Genomic DNA, 23,207 nt, shown 5'->3' with positions numbered 1-23,207 from the left:
AAACTCATTTTATATAGAAAACATAACTGGACTTTTGACTCAAACATTTAGGCCTACTGAGAAACAGCTCTTGTGCCAACTAGCCCCGCTCTCCCTTAGGCCTATCTGTTTTTGGCATTGTAAACTTTTGTCAGTTTATTATTTCTCTCTCATTCCTTTCTGACTTCATGTTTAATGCTATTACGTTTTATGAATGTTATGACATTTCTGCATTTGATCCAGTGTGGGTCAGGTGAGAACTGCTGTCCATCTTAGCGCTTCTTGTGGATCCAGTGCGCCACGGACAGTAGAAGCGTCCGATTACACAGCAGCACACTGTCACTATTCGCTCCCCCACACATCATGGGCTATTTTTGGCCAGTGCGTTAGCTCATTATATAGAGTTTTCTTCAACCCTCCCTGCCTTTTGGCAAGCAAACGTGCGCGTGACAGTTCGGGAGAAGAGTGTCGGTGAGCGGAAGACCTTATCTTGGAATCCTTCTTTGCCCTTTCACCCATTTATTCTGTATTCTGTGCCACTATACCACGGTTCGTCCTGGTGCGATGAGAAGACAGCTGCTGTACACTAGTTTTCCAAAGAAGCGTCTCAAATAATCCACTCCGACTGAAGCGCACTGCTCGCTGCCTCCGTCAACTTCTTCTGTTGCTTTTTGACGATATTTAGAACATTGTTTCACACCTCATCACATTTTTACGGTCCCAAAGCGTTACAGAAGATCATGGAGACTAACCCTATACCCATTTTGACTATCCAAACGACCCCCTTCGACGACCAGAGACCAGGGACAAATGGACTGCGAAAGAAGACAGCTGTTTTCGAAAGTAAAAAGAACTATCTTCAAAATTACATCCAAAGTGTGCTGTCCTCCATCGACTTGAGGGACCGTCAGGGATGCACTATGGTGGTGGGCAGCGATGGAAGATACTTCAGCCGGGCTGCAACTGAAGTTATCGTTCAGATGGCAGCTGCCAACGGGGTAAGGTGATGGTGTTTATACTTTTTCAAAGTCAAATAAAAATCTCATGCATGTTTTTCAAGTTCACTATTTATTAACATTTTGAAGTTAGATTTATTTTTTGTCTATGATAGGTTTTTAAGTCTAAAAATGCATTATTTATTTATTTATTATTTCCCATTAAACTTGATAGATTTTGTAGTAGACCTATATAATTAAAAGTGCATTTATTCACTTATAAATATAATTAGATAAGTCTATATAATAAAAAATGCAGTGTTTATTTATTTATTATCGTTTCTGATCTATATCATCAAAAAGGTAAGATCAGTTAATTAAAGCTTATTCATTTATTTGTTTATTTATCTATTTATAAACGTTATAGATGTTCTAGTCCATATAATACAAATGTAATGCATTGTTTTATTTAGTTATTATTTATTAGGTTGTCTGACTTATATGGACTCATCATCAAAAAGTAACATCAGTTAGATTAATTAAAGCCTTTTTATTTATTTATCTGTTTATTGATATATTATAGTTTCTATAATAATAATGTTTTTCTGATCTATATTATCAAAAAGGTAACATCAGTATGATTAATTAAAGCCAACTTATTTATTGATTGATAAATATAAATTTTCTTGCCTATATAATAAAATGCATTGTTTGTTTGTTTGTTTGTTTCCTAATAAACTATAGATTTTGTCTATCTAATAAAAAAATGTTTATTTAATAGGTTTTCTGATCTATATCATCAAAAAGGAATCAGTTAGATTAATGAAGGCCCATTTATTTATTTATAGATTCTATGATTTATATAATCAAAAATAATTTACTCATTTATTTACCAATTGGTCTTTTTACAAATTATCTTTGTTGTTGTATTTGATTATTATCATTTCAAGTGTCTTTGAAAAATATATGATGATTTGTTGTATGTCTGTTAGACGTGATATTTTTATGATTCAGTGTAACATGAGATGGATTGATACTTTTGGTATATCCCAAACTGAGATGCACGTTTTGTTGGAAAACCCTGAAAAGCAACAAACTGAGTATGAAAGAAAGTTATAGAGTTAAATCATTCCTGGCCTGACCAAATGCATCCTGTCTTATCTGTCATGCCATCCCTCCCCTGCACACTCTTCCTGGAGAACCGCTGTTTCCCTTGTTTTGACCTCATGTTCATGTCAACTACAGGGAAACCCAGAACATATGGCCATGAGCCAAGATGCTTCATCAATTTTGTTCATCAACCTTTATGGTATATTTTATTGTGCTTCTAATGAAGATGTAAAGTTTAGTTCAGTCGGAGCATAAAGCCTGAAGTCACTGTTTTGATGCTCTAAATACTGTTATTCCATTTATATTATACAATACAGCCACATAATTCCTCCCTCATTTAGTCTCTTTCTTTGCATCAGTGACATTCTTCCATACAAACTTGGTAGGTCTCAGAGATATGATATACAGATACTGTGTATCCCAAAAGCAGCACCTTATATGGATAAGCTGTTCAAAGAGTGCTGGGAATACAGTTCACACTCATTGAGCTTCAACTAAGAGATGCATGTAAAAGCAACGGGATGAGCAAAGCATCAGTGAGGTATTTAATTAGCATATATAAAAAAAAAAGACTGGGGTCAGTGCACTTGCTCATCATTATAAATGCTTGAGTGAGAGATGCCAAATAGCTCACTATTAATAGAAAGTGGCTGATCTTGTAAAGCTTAATGAGTCACAAAGTTGCTGAGATGTCTGGGCTGCTGTCTTGTGAGCTAGAAAGACTGAAACAAGCAGTATCTGTCAATATTTAGAGCGCTTGACAAATGAGGTTGCAATTTATGGAATCTAGGATTGTATGTCAGGTCTGCTTTGAATGCTTAGGTATTATTAGCCTGTATTGCAAGTAAAGAACCCTGTACACGTCTGTTTAGTTTTGTCACTGAGTCAGCTCGTCAATCCCACAGGAATGAGCTACCAGACAGATGTAGTTGTTGATCTGGTATGCAGTAGTAGCCATGACTGGCGCCTCGGAAAGGGTGCATGTTTAAAGCCCACCACATAATGTTATGATGACCCCTGGTGAAGGTCTGGAAGCAAAGAGGCTATTTAGGATCTAAAGTGCACGTTTACATTTGTCATTTCAAAAATGAATGACTTTCGTTCTTTTGTGAAACACAAAAGCAGTTATTTTGAAAAATGTTTAAACTGTTTTTGTTCAATTAAAGTCATTGGAGTCCAAAACAACATTGGACTTTCAATGTATGAAAAGTAGTTTTACATTTACTTATATTCATATCATCTTTCCTCAATTAATCTAAAATAATATTTACTTATTTTGTCTTATACGTTGTTTTTATAATCTACAGGGGGGGGGGGGGGATGCTAAATATTTACTTTTAGATGTACAACAGCTTGTTATAAGGGTATATATTACTACTCCAAGATACTAATATGCACATTTTAGTGCCAGTAACTATAGTATAAATACTCACTTGTACATTTTTATACTTGACTCTTTTTCTTCTGTAAACCCAAAAGTAAATAAAAAAAAAAATATATATATATATATAGTTTTTTCCTACAGTGAGACAACATTAGAAAACAACATTAGACTCTATTGTCTTTCAATGAATTTTTAAATATAACTTGAGATAAATCAACCTTGACACCACTGATGTCACAACCACGCCAGGCTCCACCCTCACACAATCACAGCGCACTCCCTCTCCTGAGTACTGATCACACACCTGCACATCACACACCTGCACATCATCAGTACTGCAATCACCTCCTGCTTATAATCCTCACTCATTCTTTGTCCTGTATCGTTTGCATCAAGACGCTAACGCTGTGCTTACCTCCTGGACTCCAATATCTGCTTACAAGTCTCCGTGTGATTTCTCCGAGTCAACAACTTTTATCCTAACCATCAGTTCATTCTCCTGAGTCTTCGCAAATTCCAGTTTGTCTTCATCATCACCAACTGCAAGTATTCGAACTGTGTTATTCGTGGTTGATCGTCTGGAACTCTTCTCACCCACATTCCTTCACCTCAATAAACATCATATTACTTGCATCCTTGTGTCAGTCCCTTCTGTCTTGTAACAGAATACCGGACCAACAAAGAGAAGACCGACGAACCCCAACATGAGCACCGCGGATCCCTTCCAGGGACTCGTTGACGATGTCCGTCAGTCTCTACCGTCCGCTCCACAAGCGCCGCCCACAGCGTCCACTTCCGCCGACGCTGTCCTCACTACTTCTCCATCGGTGCTAGTCAGTCCCATGGCCCGACCGACGCCCTTCTCAGGATCGGCGGAGGATTGCAATGGGTTCATCTTACAATGCTCACTGGTCTTGGAAATGCAACCACACCTGTATCCAAATGACCTTGCTAAAGTTGCTTTTGTAATTTCACAATTGAATGGCAAAGCACTACGCTGGGCCGAATCACTCTGGTCCCAGAAGAGTTCTATAATCCAATCTCTCTCCAGTTTTTTCCCTCATTTCAGAGAAGTTTTCGGGAAGTCCCCTCCTGGGATTCATCGATTGGAGAGCAACTGTACCAGTTAAAACAAGGTTCAATGTCTGTGAGTGAATATGCCCTGCAATTTCGTACACTAGCTGCCGCTAGCGGATGGAATGAACAAGCCTTGCTCACCACGTATCGCCAAGGTCTGAATCCTCGCGTATGATTGTATCTTGCTACCTACGAGGATTCCATTGGACTAGAACGCTTTATTCAACTTTCCACCCGTTTCGCCACTCGGATGCAGTCATGTCTCGAGGAGCATCAGGACCTGCCACTCACTCTTCCATCTCTTCGTCGACCTGAGTCCATCAGCCCTCCAGAACCCGCCTACAAACCCATGCAGATGGATGGCGCACGGTTGACTCGCACTGAACGAAATAGACGGCTGACCCAGAATCTGTGTTTATATTGTGGTTCCTCTGAGCACTTCATCTCTAAATGTCCCATTCGCCCTCCTCGTCCCATGGTGAGTGCTATAATTCCTACGTTTGATAACTTGAAACCACTCTCTACTTTTGTGAATTTAACTGCTGCCGATGTTACGATTCCAGTCATCGCCCTTCTCGACTCAGGGTCAGCAGGCAGCTTCATCTCTGGAGCCCTCTGCCGTCAGCTCAAGCTCAAGTCTACCGCCACGCCGTCCATCTACCAAATTCACTCGATAACTGGCAGACCCCTCAGCCGGAAACAGGTACGTCTCTGTGCTGGTCCCATACAGCTTCAAGTAGGAGCCCTACACGTAGAACAACATAATTTGCTGGTTTTGGAGGAATCCACCGCTGACGTGATTTTAGGGCGCCCATGGTTGGAGCAGCACAATCCCATCATCTCCTGGAGGACTGGTGAAATACTGAAGTGGGGGGACTGCTGCTTCCCAAACTGTTTTTCTGCACTGCCGGTGCCGGCTACTCCTCAGGCCAGAAAGTTGCCTCTTTGCTCTACATCCATTGAAAGTCCAGTGGAGAAACTTTCCGTGGACGTTCCTCCTTGTTATGCCCATTTCAGTGATGTTTTCTGTCCCCAGCGGGCCTCCAAGCTGCCTCCTCACCGACCATGGGATTGTGCCATCGATCTGCTTCAGGGTGAGTCAGTGCCCCGTGGGAAGATTTATCCCCTGTCACTCCCGGAGGAGAAGGCCATGTTGGAATACATCAAAGAGGCTCTGGATCAAGGTTACATCCGCCCTTCTACTTCCCCTGCTGCTTCCAGCTTCTTTTTTGTGGCGAAGAAGGACGGAGGCTTGCGGCCCTGTATAGATTACCGTGCACTCAACCGGATCACTGTCATGTTTCGCTACCCCCTTCCTCTCGTCACCGCTGCACTGGAACATCTCCGAGGTGCCACTGTTTTTTCCAAGTTGGACCTCCGCAGCGCATACAACCTCATCCGGATACGTGAGGGGGACGAATGGAAGACGGCCTTCGTGACCCCTACAGGCCACTACGAGTACCTAGTTATGCCATATGCATTGGCCAAGGCCCCCTCCGTTTTCCAGGATTTTATACATGAGGTACTCCGGGAGTTCCTCCACAAGTTTGTCTTGGTCTACATAGATGATATCCTGATTTACTCCCGGAGTATGACCGAACATCGCCACCACGTTGCGGAGGTCCTGAAACGCCTGAGGGATTTCCAGTTGTTCCTGAAAGCAGAAAAGTGTTCTTTTCACCAACCCTCAGTGCAGTTCCTTGGCTATCACATCAATAGCAGTGGCATCCGGATGGACGAGGGGAAGGTGGATGCCATCCGCAACTGGCCCATACCCACTACTATTAAGGAACTCCAACGTTTCCTCGGATTCTCCAATTTTTACCGTCGCTTCATCCTGAACTACAGCATCATTGCCAGTCCACTTACTCACCTCCTTCGACACAAGCCCAAGTCTCTGTCCTGGACGCCTGCTGCCACCCAAGCCTTCGAGTCCCTCAAGAAGGCTTTCACCACCGCTCCTCTCCTGGTTCATCCCGATCCAGAGAAACCTTTCGTTGTGGAGGTCGACGCTTCGACCACAGGAGTGGGAGCGGTCCTTTCCCAGCAGCAGGGGAACCCAGGTAGACTTCATCCATGCGCCTTCTTCTCCCGCAAACTCAACCCGGCGGAGGTCAACTACGACATCGGTAATAGGGAGCTGTTAGCCGTCAAGCTGGCTCTTGAGGAGTGGAGACACTGGTTGGAGGGGGCACAACATCCATTCGTGGTTTTGACGGATCACAAAAATCTACAGTACCTCAGAGACGCCAAAAGATTAAACCCACGACAGGCAAGATGGGCTTTGTTCTTTACCCGTTTCCGCTTCACCATTTCCTACCTCCCTGGTCCCAAGAATCTTAAAGCGGACGCTTTATCCCGTCTCCATAGTCCTGAAGAGAGGACTGAAGAACCAGAGCATGTTCTACCTGAGAACATTTTTGTAAGCCCCATCACCTGGTCTGAGGAAACCCTACCCTCCTCCAATGTCTCCACCAACACTCCGCCGGGTTGCCCAGCAGGTTTACTCTACATCACCCGGACTCGGCGCACTCCTCTCATCCACACTTCCCACACATCGCTGGGCACTGGCCACCCAGGGGTCAATGAGACCCTCTCGCTGCTAAGAGAACGCTTCTGTTGGCCTAACATGGCAGCAGACGTCAAAAGGTACGTGACAGGTTGCAAGGAATGCGCCATCTCGAAGAGTCTGCGTCATCTTCCCTCCGGTAAGCTTCATCCTCTGCTCGTTCCCAACAGACCCTGGTCACACCTAGGAGTCGATTTCATAACTGACTTGCCTACCTCTGATCACTGTACCTGCATTCTAGTAATCATCGACAGATTTTCCAAGTCATGTCGTCTAATTCCCCTGAAAGGACTTCCCACCGCCATGCAAACTGCAGACGTAGAATGACAGCCGACCTTCGCCGCTCCGACACTCCAACGTATCAGCCAGGTCAGAAGGTCTGGCTGTCCACCAGAGACATCAAGCTATGGTTGCCTTGCCGAAAGCTGAGCCCCTGGTTCATTGGCCCCTTCAAAATCATGAAGCAGATCAACCCTGTCTCTTACCAACTCCAATTACCACCACAATACAAGTTTCATTCTACCTTCCACGTCTCCTTGCTGAAGCCTTATCATCCCTCTGTTTCTGTTTCCACAGTGCCTGGTGCAGCAACAGAACCCCCCCTCCGCTCATCCTAGAAGAGGGTGCCACTTACCAGGTTCACAACATCTTGGACTCCCGGCGCCGTGGTGGTCTACTGGAGTATCTCGTGGACTGGGAGGGATACGGCCCCGAGGAACGCTCTTGGGTACCCAGAGACGATATACTTGATCCTAACCTGCTCGATCAGTTCCACGCCACCCATCCGGAGAAGCCCGCACCCCGGGGCAGAGGCCGACCACCACGACGTCGGGGTCCACGGCCCTCAGGAGCGGGCCGTGAAGGGGGGGGTAATGTCACAACCACGCCAGGCTCCACCCTTACACAATCACAGCGCACTCCCTCTCCTGAGTACTGATCACACACCTGCACATCACACACCTGCACATCATCAGTACTGCAATCACCTCCTGCTTATAATCCTGACTCTCATTCTTTGTCCGGTATCGTTTGCATCAAGACGCTAACACTGTGCTTACCTCCTGGACTCCAATATCTGCTTACAAGTCTCCGTGTGATTTCTCCGAGTCAACAACTTTTATCCTAACCATCAGTTCATTCTCCTGAGTCTTCGCAAATTCCAGTTTGTCTTCATCATCACCAACTGCAAGTATTCAAACTGTGTTATCCGTGGTTGATCGTCTGGAACTCTTCTCACCCACATTCCTTCACCTGCACTGCCGAACTTTCACCTGGTTGCTCAATAAACATCATATTACTTGCATCCTTGTGTCAGTCCCTTCTGTCTTGTAACAACTGAAACCAAAACTTCAATTTCAGATAGGACGTCTAGTCATTGGACACAACGGGATCCTGTCCACCCCAGCAGTCTCCTGCATCATCAGGAAGATAAAAGCCAGCGGTGGGATCATTCTCACTGCAAGCCACAGTCCAGGAGGCCCAGGAGGAGACTTTGGGATCAAATTCAGTGTCGCTAATGGAGGTGAGAACATTACAAAGCATATTGAAACTTTAATGATACTTTTTGCTTACCTTACCTTAAATTTATTTTTGCTTTTACTTACAGCATTATTACAATGAGATTATTATTTTTTTATCATGCATATTACTGACTAGTGCATATTGCCATTCAAAAGTTGGGGTCTATAAGATTTTTTAATGTGTTTGTAAGAAGTCTCTTATGCTCGCCAAGGCTGCATTTAATCAAAAATACAGTAAAAAATGTGAAATGAAAATAAATGTTTTATATTTGAATATAGTTTAAAATGTAATTTATTCCTGTAATGACAAAGCTGAATTTCAGCATCATTACTCCAGTCTTCAGTGTCGCATGATCATTCAAATCATTCTAATATGCTGATTTGCTGCTCAAGAAACATTTCTTATTATTATCAATGTTAAAACAGTTGTGCTGCTTAATATTTTTGTGGGAGCATCTCTTATTTGTTGAAATCTGCCACTGTTTCTTTGTTCCAGGGCCTTCTCCAGACACAGTGATGGAGAGGATCCATCAGGTCAGTCGCACACTAGAGGAATACGCCATCTGCCCTGACCTCCACATCGACCTGTCCCGCCTTGGCCGTCAAGACTTTGACTTGGAGAACAAGTTCAAGCCCTTCAGAGGTGGGCAGTATACACTTACTCTAGTGTGTTCATTTACTTTTATCACAAACTTCAGGTTTTCACTCATGTACTGAACATAAACATGTTCTTTCTCTGTTTTCCAGTTGAGATTGTGGATTCAGTCGAGATCTATCTGAACATGCTGCGGGGAATTTTTGACTTTGGTGCCATCAAGAGCTTACTGACGGGTCCTAACCAGCTTAAGATACGAATAGATGCAATGAATGGAGGTAAACTCTTGTGGACAGTTGCAAAAACCTATATGCAGATTTATATCTGTATGTACTGTAGAGTCAATCTTCATGTCGTCTCTTTCAGTTATGGGACCATATGTCAGAAAAATCCTATGTGATGAGCTCGGGGCTCCAGCTAATTCTGCTGTTAACTGTGTCCCTCTGGAGGACTTTGGAGGCCAACACCCAAACCCTAACCCTGCTTTCGCTGCAGCTCTGGTGGACTCTATGAAGGGGGGAGAGTTTGGCTTTGGGGCTGCTTTTGATGCAGATGGGGTGCTTATCTCTTATCATCTGACAATCATTTACAAATTACACAAACAGAAAAAATATGTAAAAACTTCATAAGAATAATAATCAAGAAAAGAGCGGATGAATCAAGGCTGTTGAACAAAATGATTGCTGGAATATTTCCTGGATCTTTGTCAGGGTCTTGTTTTGATTGCAGTTCTTTATTAATATCTATCTGCTTTTTATTTTATTTAACTAAGATCTCATTTTCAACAAAACCTTATCTTGTTTATCTTTATTTATTTTATCTTCTTTGTTTCTATCTATCTTTTTTCTTTATACTTTTTTTGATATCTCTATTTCTAAATATTGCAAACAAGTGAGAAACTGCTGTTCATACTATTGAGAGTATGATTCAAAAGATTGGGGTTGGTAAGAATTGTTTAATGTATTTGAAAAAGGTATCGTATGCTCACCAAGGCTGCATTTATTTATTTGGTGCTCAATGAACATTTTTAATTATTATCAATGTTGAAAAAAGGTGTAATGTTAATTTTTTTTTGAAATTAGTGCTGTCAAATCAATTAATCTCAATTAAATCGCAATTAAATCCGTTTAATCAGTTGAATTATTAAAAGTTTTTGTTTACAAAGTGTGTGTGTGTGTGTGTGTGTGTGTGTGTGTGTGTGTGTGTGTGTGTGTGTGTGTGTGTGTGTGTGTGTGTGTGTGTGTGTGTGTGTGTGTGTGTGTGTGTGTGTGTGTGTGTGTGTGTGTGTGTGTGTGTGTGTGTGTGTGTGTGTGTGTGTGTGTGTGTGTGTGTGTGTGTGTGTGTGTGTGTGTGTGTGTGTGTGTGTGTGTGTGTGTGTGTGTGTGTGTGTGTGTGTGTGTGTGTGTGTGTGTGTGTGTGTGTGTGTGTGTGTGTGTGTGTGTGTGTGTGTGTGTGTGTGTGTGTGTGTGTGTGTGTGTGTGTGTGTGTGTGTGTGTGTGTGTGTGTGTGTGTGTGTGTGTGTGTGTGTGTGTGTGTGTGTGTGTGTGTGTGTGTGTGTGTGTGTGTGTGTGTGTGTGTGTGTGTGTGTGTGTGTGTGTGTGTGTGTGTGTGTGTGTGTGTGTGTGTGTGTGTGTGTGTGTGTGTGTGTGTGTGTGTGTGTGTGTGTGTGTGTGTGTGTGTGTGTGTGTGTGTGTGTGTGTGTGTGTGTGTGTGTGTGTGTGTGTGTGTGTGTGTGTGTGTGTGTGTGTGTGTGTGTGTGTGTGTGTGTGTGTGTGTGTGTGTGTGTGTGTGTGTGTGTGTGTGTGTGTGTGTGTGTGTGTGTGTGTGTGTGTGTGTGTGTGTGTGTGTGTGTGTGTGTGTGTGTGTGTGTGTGTGTGTGTGTGTGTGTGTGTGTGTGTGTGTGTGTGTGTGTGTGTGTGTGTGTGTGTGTGTGTGTGTGTGTGTGTGTGTGTGTGTGTGTGTGTGTGTGTGTGTGTGTGTGTGTGTGTGTGTGTGTGTGTGTGTGTGTGTGTGTGTGTGTGTGTGTGTGTGTGTGTGTGTGTGTGTGTGTGTGTGTGTGTGTGTGTGTGTGTGTGTGTGTGTGTGTGTGTGTGTGTGTGTGTGTGTGTGTGTGTGTGTGTGTGTGTGTGTGTGTGTGTGTGTGTGTGTGTGTGTGTGTGTGTGTGTGTGTGTGTGTGTGTGTGTGTGTGTGTGTGTGTGTGTGTGTGTGTGTGTGTGTGTGTGTGTGTGTGTGTGTGTGTGTGTGTGTGTGTGTGTGTGTGTGTGTGTGTGTGTGTGTGTGTGTGTGTGTGTGTGTGTGTGTGTGTGTGTGTGTGTGTGTGTGTGTGTGTGTGTGTGTGTGTGTGTGTGTGTGTGTGTGTGTGTGTGTGTGTGTGTGTGTGTGTGTGTGTGTGTGTGTGTGTGTGTGTGTGTGTGTGTGTGTGTGTGTGTGTGTGTGTGTGTGTGTGTGTGTGTGTGTGTGTGTGTGTGTGTGTGTGTGTGTGTGTGTGTGTGTGTGTGTGTGTGTGTGTGTGTGTGTGTGTGTGTGTGTGTGTGTGTGTGTGTGTGTGTGTGTGTGTGTGTGTGTGTGTGTGTGTGTGTGTGTGTGTGTGTGTGTGTGTGTGTGTGTGTGTGTGTGTGTGTGTGTGTGTGTGTGTGTGTGTGTGTGTGTGTGTGTGTGTGTGTGTGTGTGTGTGTGTGTGTGTGTGTGTGTGTGTGTGTGTGTGTGTGTGTGTGTGTGTGTGTGTGTGTGTGTGTGTGTGTGTGTGTGTGTGTGTGTGTGTGTGTGTGTGTGTGTGTGTGTGCGCATTTGTTTAAAATATTATGTAAACAAAAACTTTTATGTTGGATTCGATTAATCGAATTGGCAGCACTAGTTGAAACCATGATATTTTTCTCATTATTCTTTGATAAATAGAAAGTTCAAATGAACATGATAAATAGAAAGTTCAAATGAACAGCATTTATTTGAAATATTCTCTTCTTCATAATTTTCAAATGATACAGCAGCTGGTTATTTAATACACCAGATCAGTGAACAAGAAATAAATATCAAGTAATCTATGCAAGATGTTGCTTGTTCAATGAAATTAGGACAGAGTTGTTGTATAATGTTGGCTATGTTTGTCTTATGTACAGGATCGTTACATGATTATGGGTCAAGATGGGTTCTTTGTGAGCCCGTCAGATTCACTGGCAGTGATGGCAGCAAACCTCTCCTGCATCCCTTACTTCAGTCAGAGAGGAATCAGAGGTTTTGCCCGCAGTATGCCAACCAGCACAGCCATCGACAGGTAAGAAAACCTTGCTAATTTACAGATTGTGAAAAATAAACCTGTTTTTATCAAAAAGCACATTCACAGAAATGTAGGTGTTAAATGTTGCTGATAGGACTCGGACTCCTGTAACATGCTCATATCATACCATTGAAATGCCATTATTCCCAGACATGCTGCAGACTATTGAAATTTAGTGATATTTGAAATTGAACTCATCACCAAAAGTTGCTCAAACCACTCTGTCTGATAAGAATGTGCTACTAAACCTTCAAAAATTCAGCAAGACTGTTATGCAGAATCTTGAATATTAATGATGTACTTAAATATTAATTACAAACCGATTTGCTTCACTTGTATTCAGTGAAACAAAGAAACTGGTTGGTAGTTAGTTTTAATATAATTTTCACACGGCTCGCTTCCATTTTTTTCTTAACTTTCACATTTGTTTGTCAAATTAAGAGAGAGTGACATTATCCCTTAATATACTGCAGGAGTTCAGAGCTGTTTAAAGAAAAGCCAGTCAACTCTCAAAATAATTGATAAGCTGATGATCAGTGAGGAAATCACCCATCAGGATCTTTCCACTATCTCAGTTACCCTTGTTGTGCAAGACACTAAATGGTAAAAGCATTAGTGATGGGGCCAGAGGTTACAGTGTGGATACTCACTCCCTAAGAATAACAGTGTTAGCTCAACCCTGCGCTCCTGCAGACTAAAAATAATCATGCTAAAGACCTGTCTGCTTTGAGACAGGATCTTGTGCTATGAGAAATTAATAGCAATTTCATGCATTTAAATGATATTGTTTAAATGTAAAGGCTTTTAATAAAATGTTTCTTTCCTATTACTATATTTGTAGCTTATTTTGTGGTTCTGTGGTGCTATCAAAACATTTCCAATGTTCCAAACATTTTTTGACCAATGGGGAACAGGGAGTGTTCAGAAAATTATTAAATGGATAGTCATCTTTTACTCACCCTCATGTCGTTTCAGACTTTCTTCTTTAAAACTCAAAATATATATTTTGAGAAATGTCTCAGCGTTTTTTTTCCTTCTTTTTTCTTGTCCATACAATGGAATTCAATGGTAACCTTAACGGTTTAATACCAACATTCTTCAAAATATATTCTGTTGTGTTTCACAGAAGAAAGAAAGACATGCAGGTTTGGAATGACATAAGGATGAGTAAATGATGACAGATTTTCATTTCTGGGTGAACTATCCCTGTAATGATGGCAGTCAAATAGGAAGTGATGTTATTTAGTGCTACCCAATCAGTCATTAAAAACAGCCAGAAAGTGCTTATTGTGTCATAACACCAGAATTAAGTGTAATTTCCTCCCATCTATATTGTTTTTGTTCTGTGGCTCATTATTCACTTCCTGGAAGCTTTGCAAGGTTGATTCAATGTCAGTAACACACTGTCAATGAGACTTTAACTACTGGTGTGGCTAAGATAAAGAAAGAGAGGTTGAGTCTACATTTGGCCTGAGATTGTACCTTGTTATAAAGTATAGCCATAGCTAAGCAGAGTGTCATATTTTCCAGTCTGGAAATGAGAGGCAGTTCTAGATTGTTTCCTTTCTCATTGTCTCTTACATTGAAGTCCCCCTCCAAATTTGAGCTGTTGCCGTCCAGGCTAAAGGTGCTGTCATTTCATGTTACATTCACTTACATTTGATCGCATGTGAGCGTGGCAGCATGGAAACGGCAGGATATATGTCATAGTTTTGTTTTTTGCTGCATAAGTTCAAGTTTGGTGCACCCGGTCCCAGATAAGTGGTAGATAATTGATGGATGGATGGACGGATGATCTGCAAATTTGTATTGCAAATAATTCTGATCAATAATGGAGTAGTCTCTGAATTTTTGGCTCAATAAAAAGAATACATATACTTCAAAGCTGAGTTTTCGTCTTTATACCGACATATACATTTATGGATGTAGCATCACGGAAAAAAAATGTTTTCAGTTGCGATGCCATTGTAGAAATGTGACGTGTACTTGATAAAAATCATTTGAATATTACAAACCAATCAGTAATGTTTTGCCATGTATGCCACCATATCATTCTACAGCAATTGTGTTGTGACAGTATACAAATGATAAATAATAAATATATAAATTATACATTTAAAAATTAAAAATTGATTTATAAACTGATTGTAAATATCAAATTAAATAAATAAAATGCATATATTTTTATTATATTTATTTATAATGAATACATTTGAATTATTTTATTTTTATGTTGGAGCCCGTACAAATGTTGGAAGGACAACTAGAAATGGCCTGATTGGCAAGCAGCAAAAATATGCAATGTTCAGTTGAGCCCTGTTTTATAGGGCGACTAATCTCTTCATCATTAACAGCTGTTAATAAGATAAACATACTTTTTAAATGTTCACACCATACATTATAATTCACAATACCACTAGGGAAGAGAATCAGGTCAGAAAATGAACTGACCTTATTTAGTTAGCTGTTTAAATTCTGAGTCCTTAAAAGTCAGATTTTGTAGTGCTGGATCTGGTGAGAATAACTGTATTATCTTTTCATGAATCTGTATCATTCTGTCCAAATAATCTGAACTGTTTTTCTGAGGCATGCATGTCCCCTGGGGTGCGAGTTGTTGGAGCAAGGCGTCTCTGCTGCTGTAAACCTTTTTAGGCGACAAGTGAGCACTAGGCTGTGGGTGTGTTTATATTATGGACCTCTCAGGAGTGTGTGTTTGTTAAGTGGCAGTGGAGATAATCTACTGGAGCATGTGTGTGCTGTAGGTCTGGTGTGTGATTGCAGCTCTTTATATGTGCTCATATGACTGTGTTTAAGGATGGAAGGATGGAAAGGAAACATCTGCCGTTTTCCCTACACATGGGAAGGGGAAGAGAGAATGTGTGCTATCAATGTGACCATGCACTGAGGATGAACTGCTGAAATATGGAGAAATTACACATGAGACAATCCAGTCGAATTGTAACTGCAGTCCAGTTTGTTTGCTGGAACCATATTTGAAACCCATTTAATGATATAAAAACATCTGTATATAAGATCCTGGGACTTTTCACTGTTCGTATCACTCCGCTTCCCTGTGTTTGCACATTCAGACAAGCTGTCAGTCTGCGCATTAGTGGTGGGGATTTTAAGTGAATCTTTCTGCAGGCACTCGTTAAATTGGTAGGTGGTGAAAAGGGACTGTTTTTAAGAGTGAGTCATTGAGTAATTCACTGAACTAATTTGTTCAACAACTTTGATGCATTCAGGAACAAAATAAGCAACTCTCTTTACTAACCGATTCGTTTAACAACACTGATTTATTCAGGAATGAAATAAGCGACTCTTTATAAGTCATTGAATTATTCACTGAACCCATTTGTTCAACACCACGGATTCATTCAGGAACAAAATACAAGTCGGAGTAGTAAAGTGACTTGTGAATTGTTTCGGGGGGTTTCCTTTTTTGGCTCAATCAAATATTTTTTGCAATTCCATCTAGTAATTCCATTACATTGATGTAAAAAATTACATACTTGATATCAAATTATAATAATCTTTGAACTGTAATATGCATAAACAGTTCATGATTTGTATAAGCTTAATAATTAAGCATTCTTTCAGTATTTGTTTTTTTACTCTTTTGGTCATTGTTCTCTGTGTGTACTCACAAGATTAGACTTTATAAGGTGGTAAAGTCCTTAAACTATTTGTTTATATTGTAATAAAGCAATTTCAAGCATTATCGGTATTCAAAGTTTTATTTTCAAAAATGTTTTAATATACCTTGGAGTAAGGAATGTAAATGGAAATCATTTTAGTATGATTTGGGGTAGTTTACCAGCTTAATTAGACTGCCTGTCAACTCATGCTAACATTATGCTAGTTGATAATTGAGTTTTATTCCCAGATTGAGGTTAGGAACATCTTGCCGACTTTAAAACTCAGCTGTACATGTTATTTTCCCTTTTTTTCATTCTTTTATAGACAGAATTGTTAAAAATCCAGTCACGCCCTCATGAACACATGTGCATGCAAAATATTTCTGATGCAAAGTTAGAGATAGCGCTGCTTGTGTTGGCCACAAATATGAGAATAAATCATTGAAAACAAGTCAACGGGTCAAAGATTCCAGTTTGCTGTCCATGTGCCAGGCTTTCCATTCTACTCCATGTCCCTTGAGTCAATAACACTTGTTTTCCCATATTTAGTAATTCCACCCATGAGTAAACAGCTGCATCCTAGCTCTCCTCATTTACATCGGTTCCCTCTCATCTGTCCCTTCATCTGATGGGATCTCAGCAACTCATTACCCATAATGCCAGATTGCAGTGTCTGAAAATAGTTGACTCTATGACTCTATGCCATTATCCAAGATCAACAAACAGAGAAGGAGACTTGTAATTGCGTTCCTCCTCTTGTTTTCTCGATCTATTTCATTTTCATAGTCATGAATGATTACAGTTACCAAATTCAAAACTTGCTGTCTTAACAATAATGTAGTATGACAATATTTGTTCAAAGGTAGGCCTATATTTTCAGTTTCTGTGACAGCTCGCAGGAGTTTGACAGTATAAGCAAGTTAAACAGGTGTAGACTACACACCGATGATTAAAGTGCTGCTAGCTTCTCCAGGCACATGGCTGAATCTCAAAATAAATGTCAGCCAAAATGTCAGCATGGTTTCGTTCTGCTTTTTGCCTTATAAAGACACTGAATTGAGTAGACGAAATATGCAGTTTGATTAATGAATGAGCCCAAAGGACAGATACTAAATGTACTACCAGTGAATTTTTAGAAAGCTAAATGGCGATTACTTGGCTCATGAGTATATCAAACAATCATTACCTCGACATCCATGTTTTCACAGTCTATCATTTACTTGTATTATTTAAAAATATATAATACTGTATTATTAGGTTTCCTAAAATATGATCCATGTGGTAATATGACAAAATCTGCCTCTAAAAAATCTATATTTATCGTAATACTTATCTTTATAGTTGACGTTCTTGGTGTGTACGGGCCTTTACATTGCAGTGCCATATAGCTATAGTAATTGCAAAATTTTTACGATATTTTGTTAAAGAAATGGTGCTGTTAGCCAGTGTGATACAGTCCTTCTTTCAGATTTGTTATTGTCATAAACTCTGAGTAGGATTGCACTGGAGTTCTCATGCTTCCTGTTTGTTTGCAGGGTTGCTAAGGCTATGAAGGTGGCGCTTTATGAAACTCCCACAGGCTGGAGATTCTTTGGAAACCTGATGGATTCTGGGAGGTGTTCGTTCTGTGGAGAGGAGAGTTTTGGAACAGGTGTGTGCCATCAGAGTCCGTGCACTTCTCTAAGAGCATATAAAAGCCCTTCTCCAGCTTTTAGAGTTGAAAAGTCGGTAACGCTTCATTTTACAGTCCTGTTTCTTATTATAGTAATTACAATAATTGGGTAATAACTGGGTAATAACTAGGTACTAACCCTGAACCTACCCCTAAACCTACCCTTAACCCATGTACTTACCTTATATTACCCAGTACTTTCTAGGTAAGTACACTGTAAGTACTGTACTGTAGAATGAAGCGTTTCCGAAAAGTCATCATGAATATTTTGTCATCATTTACTTCTTATGTTGTTCCAAACCCCTATAATGTTATTTTTCCGTTGAACACAAAAGAAAGCATGTTTAAAGAATTATTTTATATTATTGACATTTTTGGAGGCAGCTTTTTGTTAGTAAATGCTCTCTGACATTTTGACCATATCTAAAATGTAGATCTTTATCAGTGTTCCTCTATAAAAGGAAGACAGGCTGGTGAATCATCTGAAATAGTGAGAAAGTGAGAGTGGTCTTTGCTGGCAAAAGCAAACTACTCCTCCTCTGCTTTTCTCACAAAAGCACACAGGGTGGGGGGCACAGAAGAAGGAGGTAAAGGAGCGGAAGAAAAAAGGATTTAGTGGATTGTAGTGGTTTTAGTTCTCTAGTCCTCGCATGTCATATAAAATACAAGTCACACGCTTCAACAATCAGACGTGTTCCTGCTTAATAAAGGTGTTCCTTGAACGACAGGTACTTTTTTCATGTCACGGGTTTGATTTTAATAAAAGTAACAAAAAACTAACAGCTAACTAATAACTTTTTTCCCCTTTTTCTGTAAAGGTGACATTGAAACTGCATTTGGAAATGTTTTAACATGCATGTATAATTTATATCTGCTTTTTACAAAGCATCTACATGGTGTTCAAATGACTTATCTATAGATTATATTTTTAGTCTTAAAATATGAAAATTTGCTTTTCAAATTGCTTTTATTTATAGATTGTAGTTTTTTTCAGAACCATATGTTCAATATTCAAATATGAAAATTTGTCATAAAAATATTTTAAAACTATGATTATTATTCAAACAGATAAAAGAAACGTTTTCAATATTTCTTTTGTGGGTGCCAAGGAGATAGTGAAGAGCTTAAAAATGTAATATGAGACATGATGTGTAAAGAAAAATGAAGGTAAATAAAATTACTGTTGGCCATTTAAAACAAAGTTTCAAAATCATAATTTCCACCACAGAATGTTATCAAAACATTTTTTGTGGAAATAACATTTGTTGGTTCAGAAAAATAGCAAACATTTCAGTGATATACAGTATGTACTGTATATGCACAAACAAGTAAGGGATAGTTCACCCAAAACTTAAGTCATTTACTCACCCTCATATTATTTTAAACTCCTTGTTTTATGTTTCACAGTTTTTTTTTAATGTTTTTTTTGGTTATTATTTAATTACCTCTTTAATTCCACTAGGCCAAAACTGCCTATAGTTGCAAAAAATCCCATATGTGAAGGTGAGCCCCTGTCTGGTATTGAATGGTTGTGTTTTGATTGGCAGCTGAATGTGGAATAAGCAACTGGCGCTGAATGATGTTGCTGGGCAGACAGACGCTTGGCCCTGTGGGCGGCAGGGTCGATCTGTAAAGCCTCTGGGGTTTTACACCGTCACAAAGACCTTGAGTGAGACACGAGGCATTGTCTGTAGGTGTCAAAAGAGTAGCCCGCTCATTATTCACCATGTTTTGACTTTGCTGCGGGATTGTAGTGCTGTCATGGGTCACTTGTCAGTTTAGTTTTCACTAAACACTCTCTACTATGCTAGACATGCATCATTATATGGTGAGGGAGATATCTGGTACAAATTGAGTGTGTTTATGGAATATTGGCATTAAGCAAGTTTCCCTTTTGGCTGTGAACCAGGTCGTTTCTGCGTCAAGCTTATTGTTTTGTGAGCTGAGGGAAAGTTAACAGATAATAGTCGGACAAGCTGACAGATGTTGAAATCTGCTTTTTGAAATGAACTTTATTGTGTTTTATTGATTTGAAGGGTCAAAACTAATTATACAACAATGAAACATTAGCTTACAAGCGTCTTTGGCTGTTGATGTGATGTGTGGTAGGCCTGAGCATTTTTTAGTGCTTCAGCATTAGTCACGCACAGAGAACAGCTGTCGGATACACTTCTTCTGACACATGATTACATGAAATAAACCAGATCTAAGAACAAAAGTCATAGAGAAGATGTCAAGCCAATGAAGAGTTGACCAGGGGAGTGAGGGCTTTCATAAACCATTGTGGTTGTTATCGAGTGTACTCATACTCATTCAATCCCACAATGCACTGCAATTACGAATGTATAACAGATGTACACTCAACAATACCCATAATGCGTCACGTCAAATGAATTCCTGCAGCAGAATCATCCATCCGTTTTTCCAAACCACTGGTCCAATGTGGGTCCAGCATAATATCATACAGGTATAAATTCCTTTTTAAATGATTATTAAATTGTTTAATTAAGGTTTGTACATGCTAGGTTCCATAGCTGCCAGTTTGCTATGCTTCAAATGATTGTTAAACAGCAAGCGCAATCTGTGCAAAAACGACAGCCTTTCTAGAGTTGTGCCGAATTCTGACCCCTGCTTGATTATAACCCCCTAGTATAGTTAGGTTTAGGATTAGGTGTGGGGGTGTTGTTAGGATTAGGGGTGGGGTTAGAATTAGGCAATTAGGTACTGACTTCTACTAGGATGGTACTAATTTGGCAGGGAGACGAAATTCAGCCCAACACCGACGCACTCAGTGGATTCACTCACTCATTTTTGTTCACTCCTTCAAGTGGACAAGGCCTATACTAGTAAGCTAATATGGGGAATAGTGAATGAGGGTATAAGGGGTGATTTAGACACAGCTCTAGTTTTCTTTGATCTGTTTTCCTGCCACTTGTTTGTTACTACAGTTCCTGATTAGTCCTCACCTGTTCATTGTTCTGTTGATTGCCATCAGTGTGTATTTAAGCACTCAGTTTCTTCAGTTTTCAGGACGCTAAAGGACACTCCCTTTTGGGTCACGGCACCAATGTAACCCCTCCAGTTCTAATCATACTGCTCCGAGCGGGAATCGAACTGGCGTTTCTAGCATGGAGGGCAGGTGCACTAACAAGGAGGCTAAAGACCGCAGCCACTAGTGTCAGTCTCTAGTGCGCCACACACAAATATTAAGCAACTCTTTTCAACATTGATAATAATAATAAGAAATGTTTCTTGAGCATCAAATCAGCATATTAGAATGATTTCTGAAGGATCATTTGACATTGAATACTGATGTGATAGCTTCGGAATTCAGCTTTGCATCACTGGAATATATTACCTATTAAAATATATATGCAACAGTTATTTTAAATTGCAATAATATCTCACAACATTACTATTTACTGTATTTCTATTAAGTAAATGCAGCCTTGGTGAGCATAGGAGACTTCTTTTAAAAAATCGTACAGACCCCAAACTTTTAAACGGTTGTGTAGATGGAATATCAAAATTATGTATCTCTTTATCTGTCTCTTTCAGGTTCAGACCACATCCGAGATAAAGACGGCCTGTGGTCAGTTCTGGTATGGTTGTCCATAATGGCAGTGCGTAACCAGGGGGTGGAGGAAATAGTGAGAGATCACTGGGCAAAAATGGGACGCAACTACTTCTGCAGGTGAGCGAAATAAGCATCTTTCCAAGCAACAGTTCCTTCCCAAGCTTCATTTATAACATCAATCTCCAGGTCTCTCGGGACATTTCAGGATATTTCTTTGTGTATACATACAGAACCCAACCGCCCAATGGCTTTTCCTTTGAGACTGAGTAGGCAGTATCTCTTTATTGTGTGCCTGGATTGTTTTTCCCTTTCCCATACATGTTTCCCACATTCACCATATTTAGCTCTACTTGTAGATGTCATGTGAAAATCCTGGGAGCTCTCCAAATGGTCATGAAACAAGTATATTTATTACTGTAGGTATTATTAGGTTCCATCTTCTTTTACATTGATGTACTATAGTGTTTGTTGGATTTATTTCTTTATATCTGCCAGGTTTGACTATGAAGGAGTGGACAGCAGGGCAGCGTATTACCTCATGAGAGATTTGGAGGCTGTTATCACTGATAAAGCATTTACCACTCAGAAATTTTCTGTGGGCAATAACGTCTATAGCGTGGAGAAGGCTGATAATTTTGAGTACATCGACCCAGTGGACGGCAGTGTGTCAAGGAAACAGGTCAGTTCAACACCTTGAGATAACGTGAGCAATGGCCTGTCAAGTTATAGTCACACTAAACTTTGAGCTTTATTTACTTCCATTCATACACATGCACATGGGAGATAGGAATCACTTCATTATTTTATGTTCTTTATTTAGCAAATATTCTGTTTTGTTAAGTTTACAGTGCGTTTTCAATGCGAGTTGAATGTATAATTTTTGAAAGATGTCTCATGCTCACCAAGACTGCATTTATTTGATACAAATACTGTACAGTAAAAACTTATTTCAGGGAATTTATTCCTGTGATGCCAAAGCTGTCACATGATCCTTCATAAATCATTCTACAACCCCCAATCAGAAAAAGTTGGGACATTTTGTAAAATGCAATAAAATCAAGAATCTGTGATTTGTTCATTCTATTTAACCTTTTATTAACTGACAAAAGTACAAAGAAAAGTTTTCCAATGTTTTCACTGAACAACATAATTGTATTTTGTAAATATGAACAAATTTTGATTTTGATGGCTGCAACACACCCCAAAAAAGTTGGGACAGAGACATGTTTATCACTGTGTCACTTCACCTTTCCTTTTAATTACATTTTTTAATCATTTGGGAGTTGAGGATACTAATTGTTGGAGTTTTGCTAGTGGAATATTTGCCCAATCTTGTGTGATACATGACAGCCGCTCAACAGTCTGTGGTCATCGTTGCCTGATTCTCCTTTTCATGATGGGTCATACATTTTCCATAAGGAAAATATTTGGACTGCAGTAAGGCAGGAGGAACATCCCTTCTATGGTGCAGAGTGTCTAGAAACCACTCAGTTTTAGCATGTGCAGAATGAGGCCTGTCATTGTCTTGCTTCCCAGGGAAGATGTCATCTTGATGACAGTTTATGTCTCTGTACAATTCAAATACATTCCTCCATGTCAATGGTACCTTCACAATAATGCAAGTTACCCATACCGTTTGCAATGATGCACCTCAATACCAGCACAGATGTTTGCTTTTGCACCTGTCGCTGGTGAAAGTCTGGTTGGTGCCTTTCGTCTTTTCCATTTTCTCCCAAAAACAAGCTGAAACATGGACTCATCTGACCACAGCACACATTTCCACTGTCTTCTAGACCATCTGAGATGAGCTCAGGCCCAGAGAACTCGCCGGCATCTCCACATAGAACTGAAGTAAAGCTTTCTCCTTGCGTAACAG

At 40.3% G+C, this 23,207-nt stretch overlaps 1 protein-coding gene across 1 annotated transcript in view; it reads left to right on the top strand.

Annotated features, from left to right (window-relative positions):
- The first annotated feature begins 220 nt into the window (after positions 1-220).
- pgm5 (phosphoglucomutase 5) overlaps positions 221-23,207 on the top strand; it is a 35,072-nt gene continuing 12,085 nt past the window's right edge. Inside the window, exons 1-9 of the mRNA XM_077224050.1 lie at positions 221-977; positions 8,414-8,576; positions 9,071-9,217; positions 9,322-9,447; positions 9,536-9,726; positions 12,287-12,441; positions 17,618-17,733; positions 21,313-21,448; positions 21,827-22,010. Coding sequence (XP_077080165.1) covers positions 720-977; positions 8,414-8,576; positions 9,071-9,217; positions 9,322-9,447; positions 9,536-9,726; positions 12,287-12,441; positions 17,618-17,733; positions 21,313-21,448; positions 21,827-22,010 — 1,476 coding nt within the window. The 5' untranslated portion in view covers positions 221-719. The remainder of the gene's footprint in view (positions 978-8,413; positions 8,577-9,070; positions 9,218-9,321; positions 9,448-9,535; positions 9,727-12,286; positions 12,442-17,617; positions 17,734-21,312; positions 21,449-21,826; positions 22,011-23,207) is intronic.

The sequence above is a fragment of the Siphateles boraxobius genome, unplaced genomic scaffold, assembly GCF_051911475.1.
Source record: "Siphateles boraxobius isolate OS27281-9 unplaced genomic scaffold, OSU_SipBor_1 9, whole genome shotgun sequence".
NCBI classification, from domain to species: Eukaryota; Metazoa; Chordata; class Actinopteri; order Cypriniformes; family Leuciscidae; genus Siphateles; species Siphateles boraxobius.
Note: the sequence above shows the minus strand (reverse complement) of the source record. Positions and strands in the feature narration are given on the sequence as shown.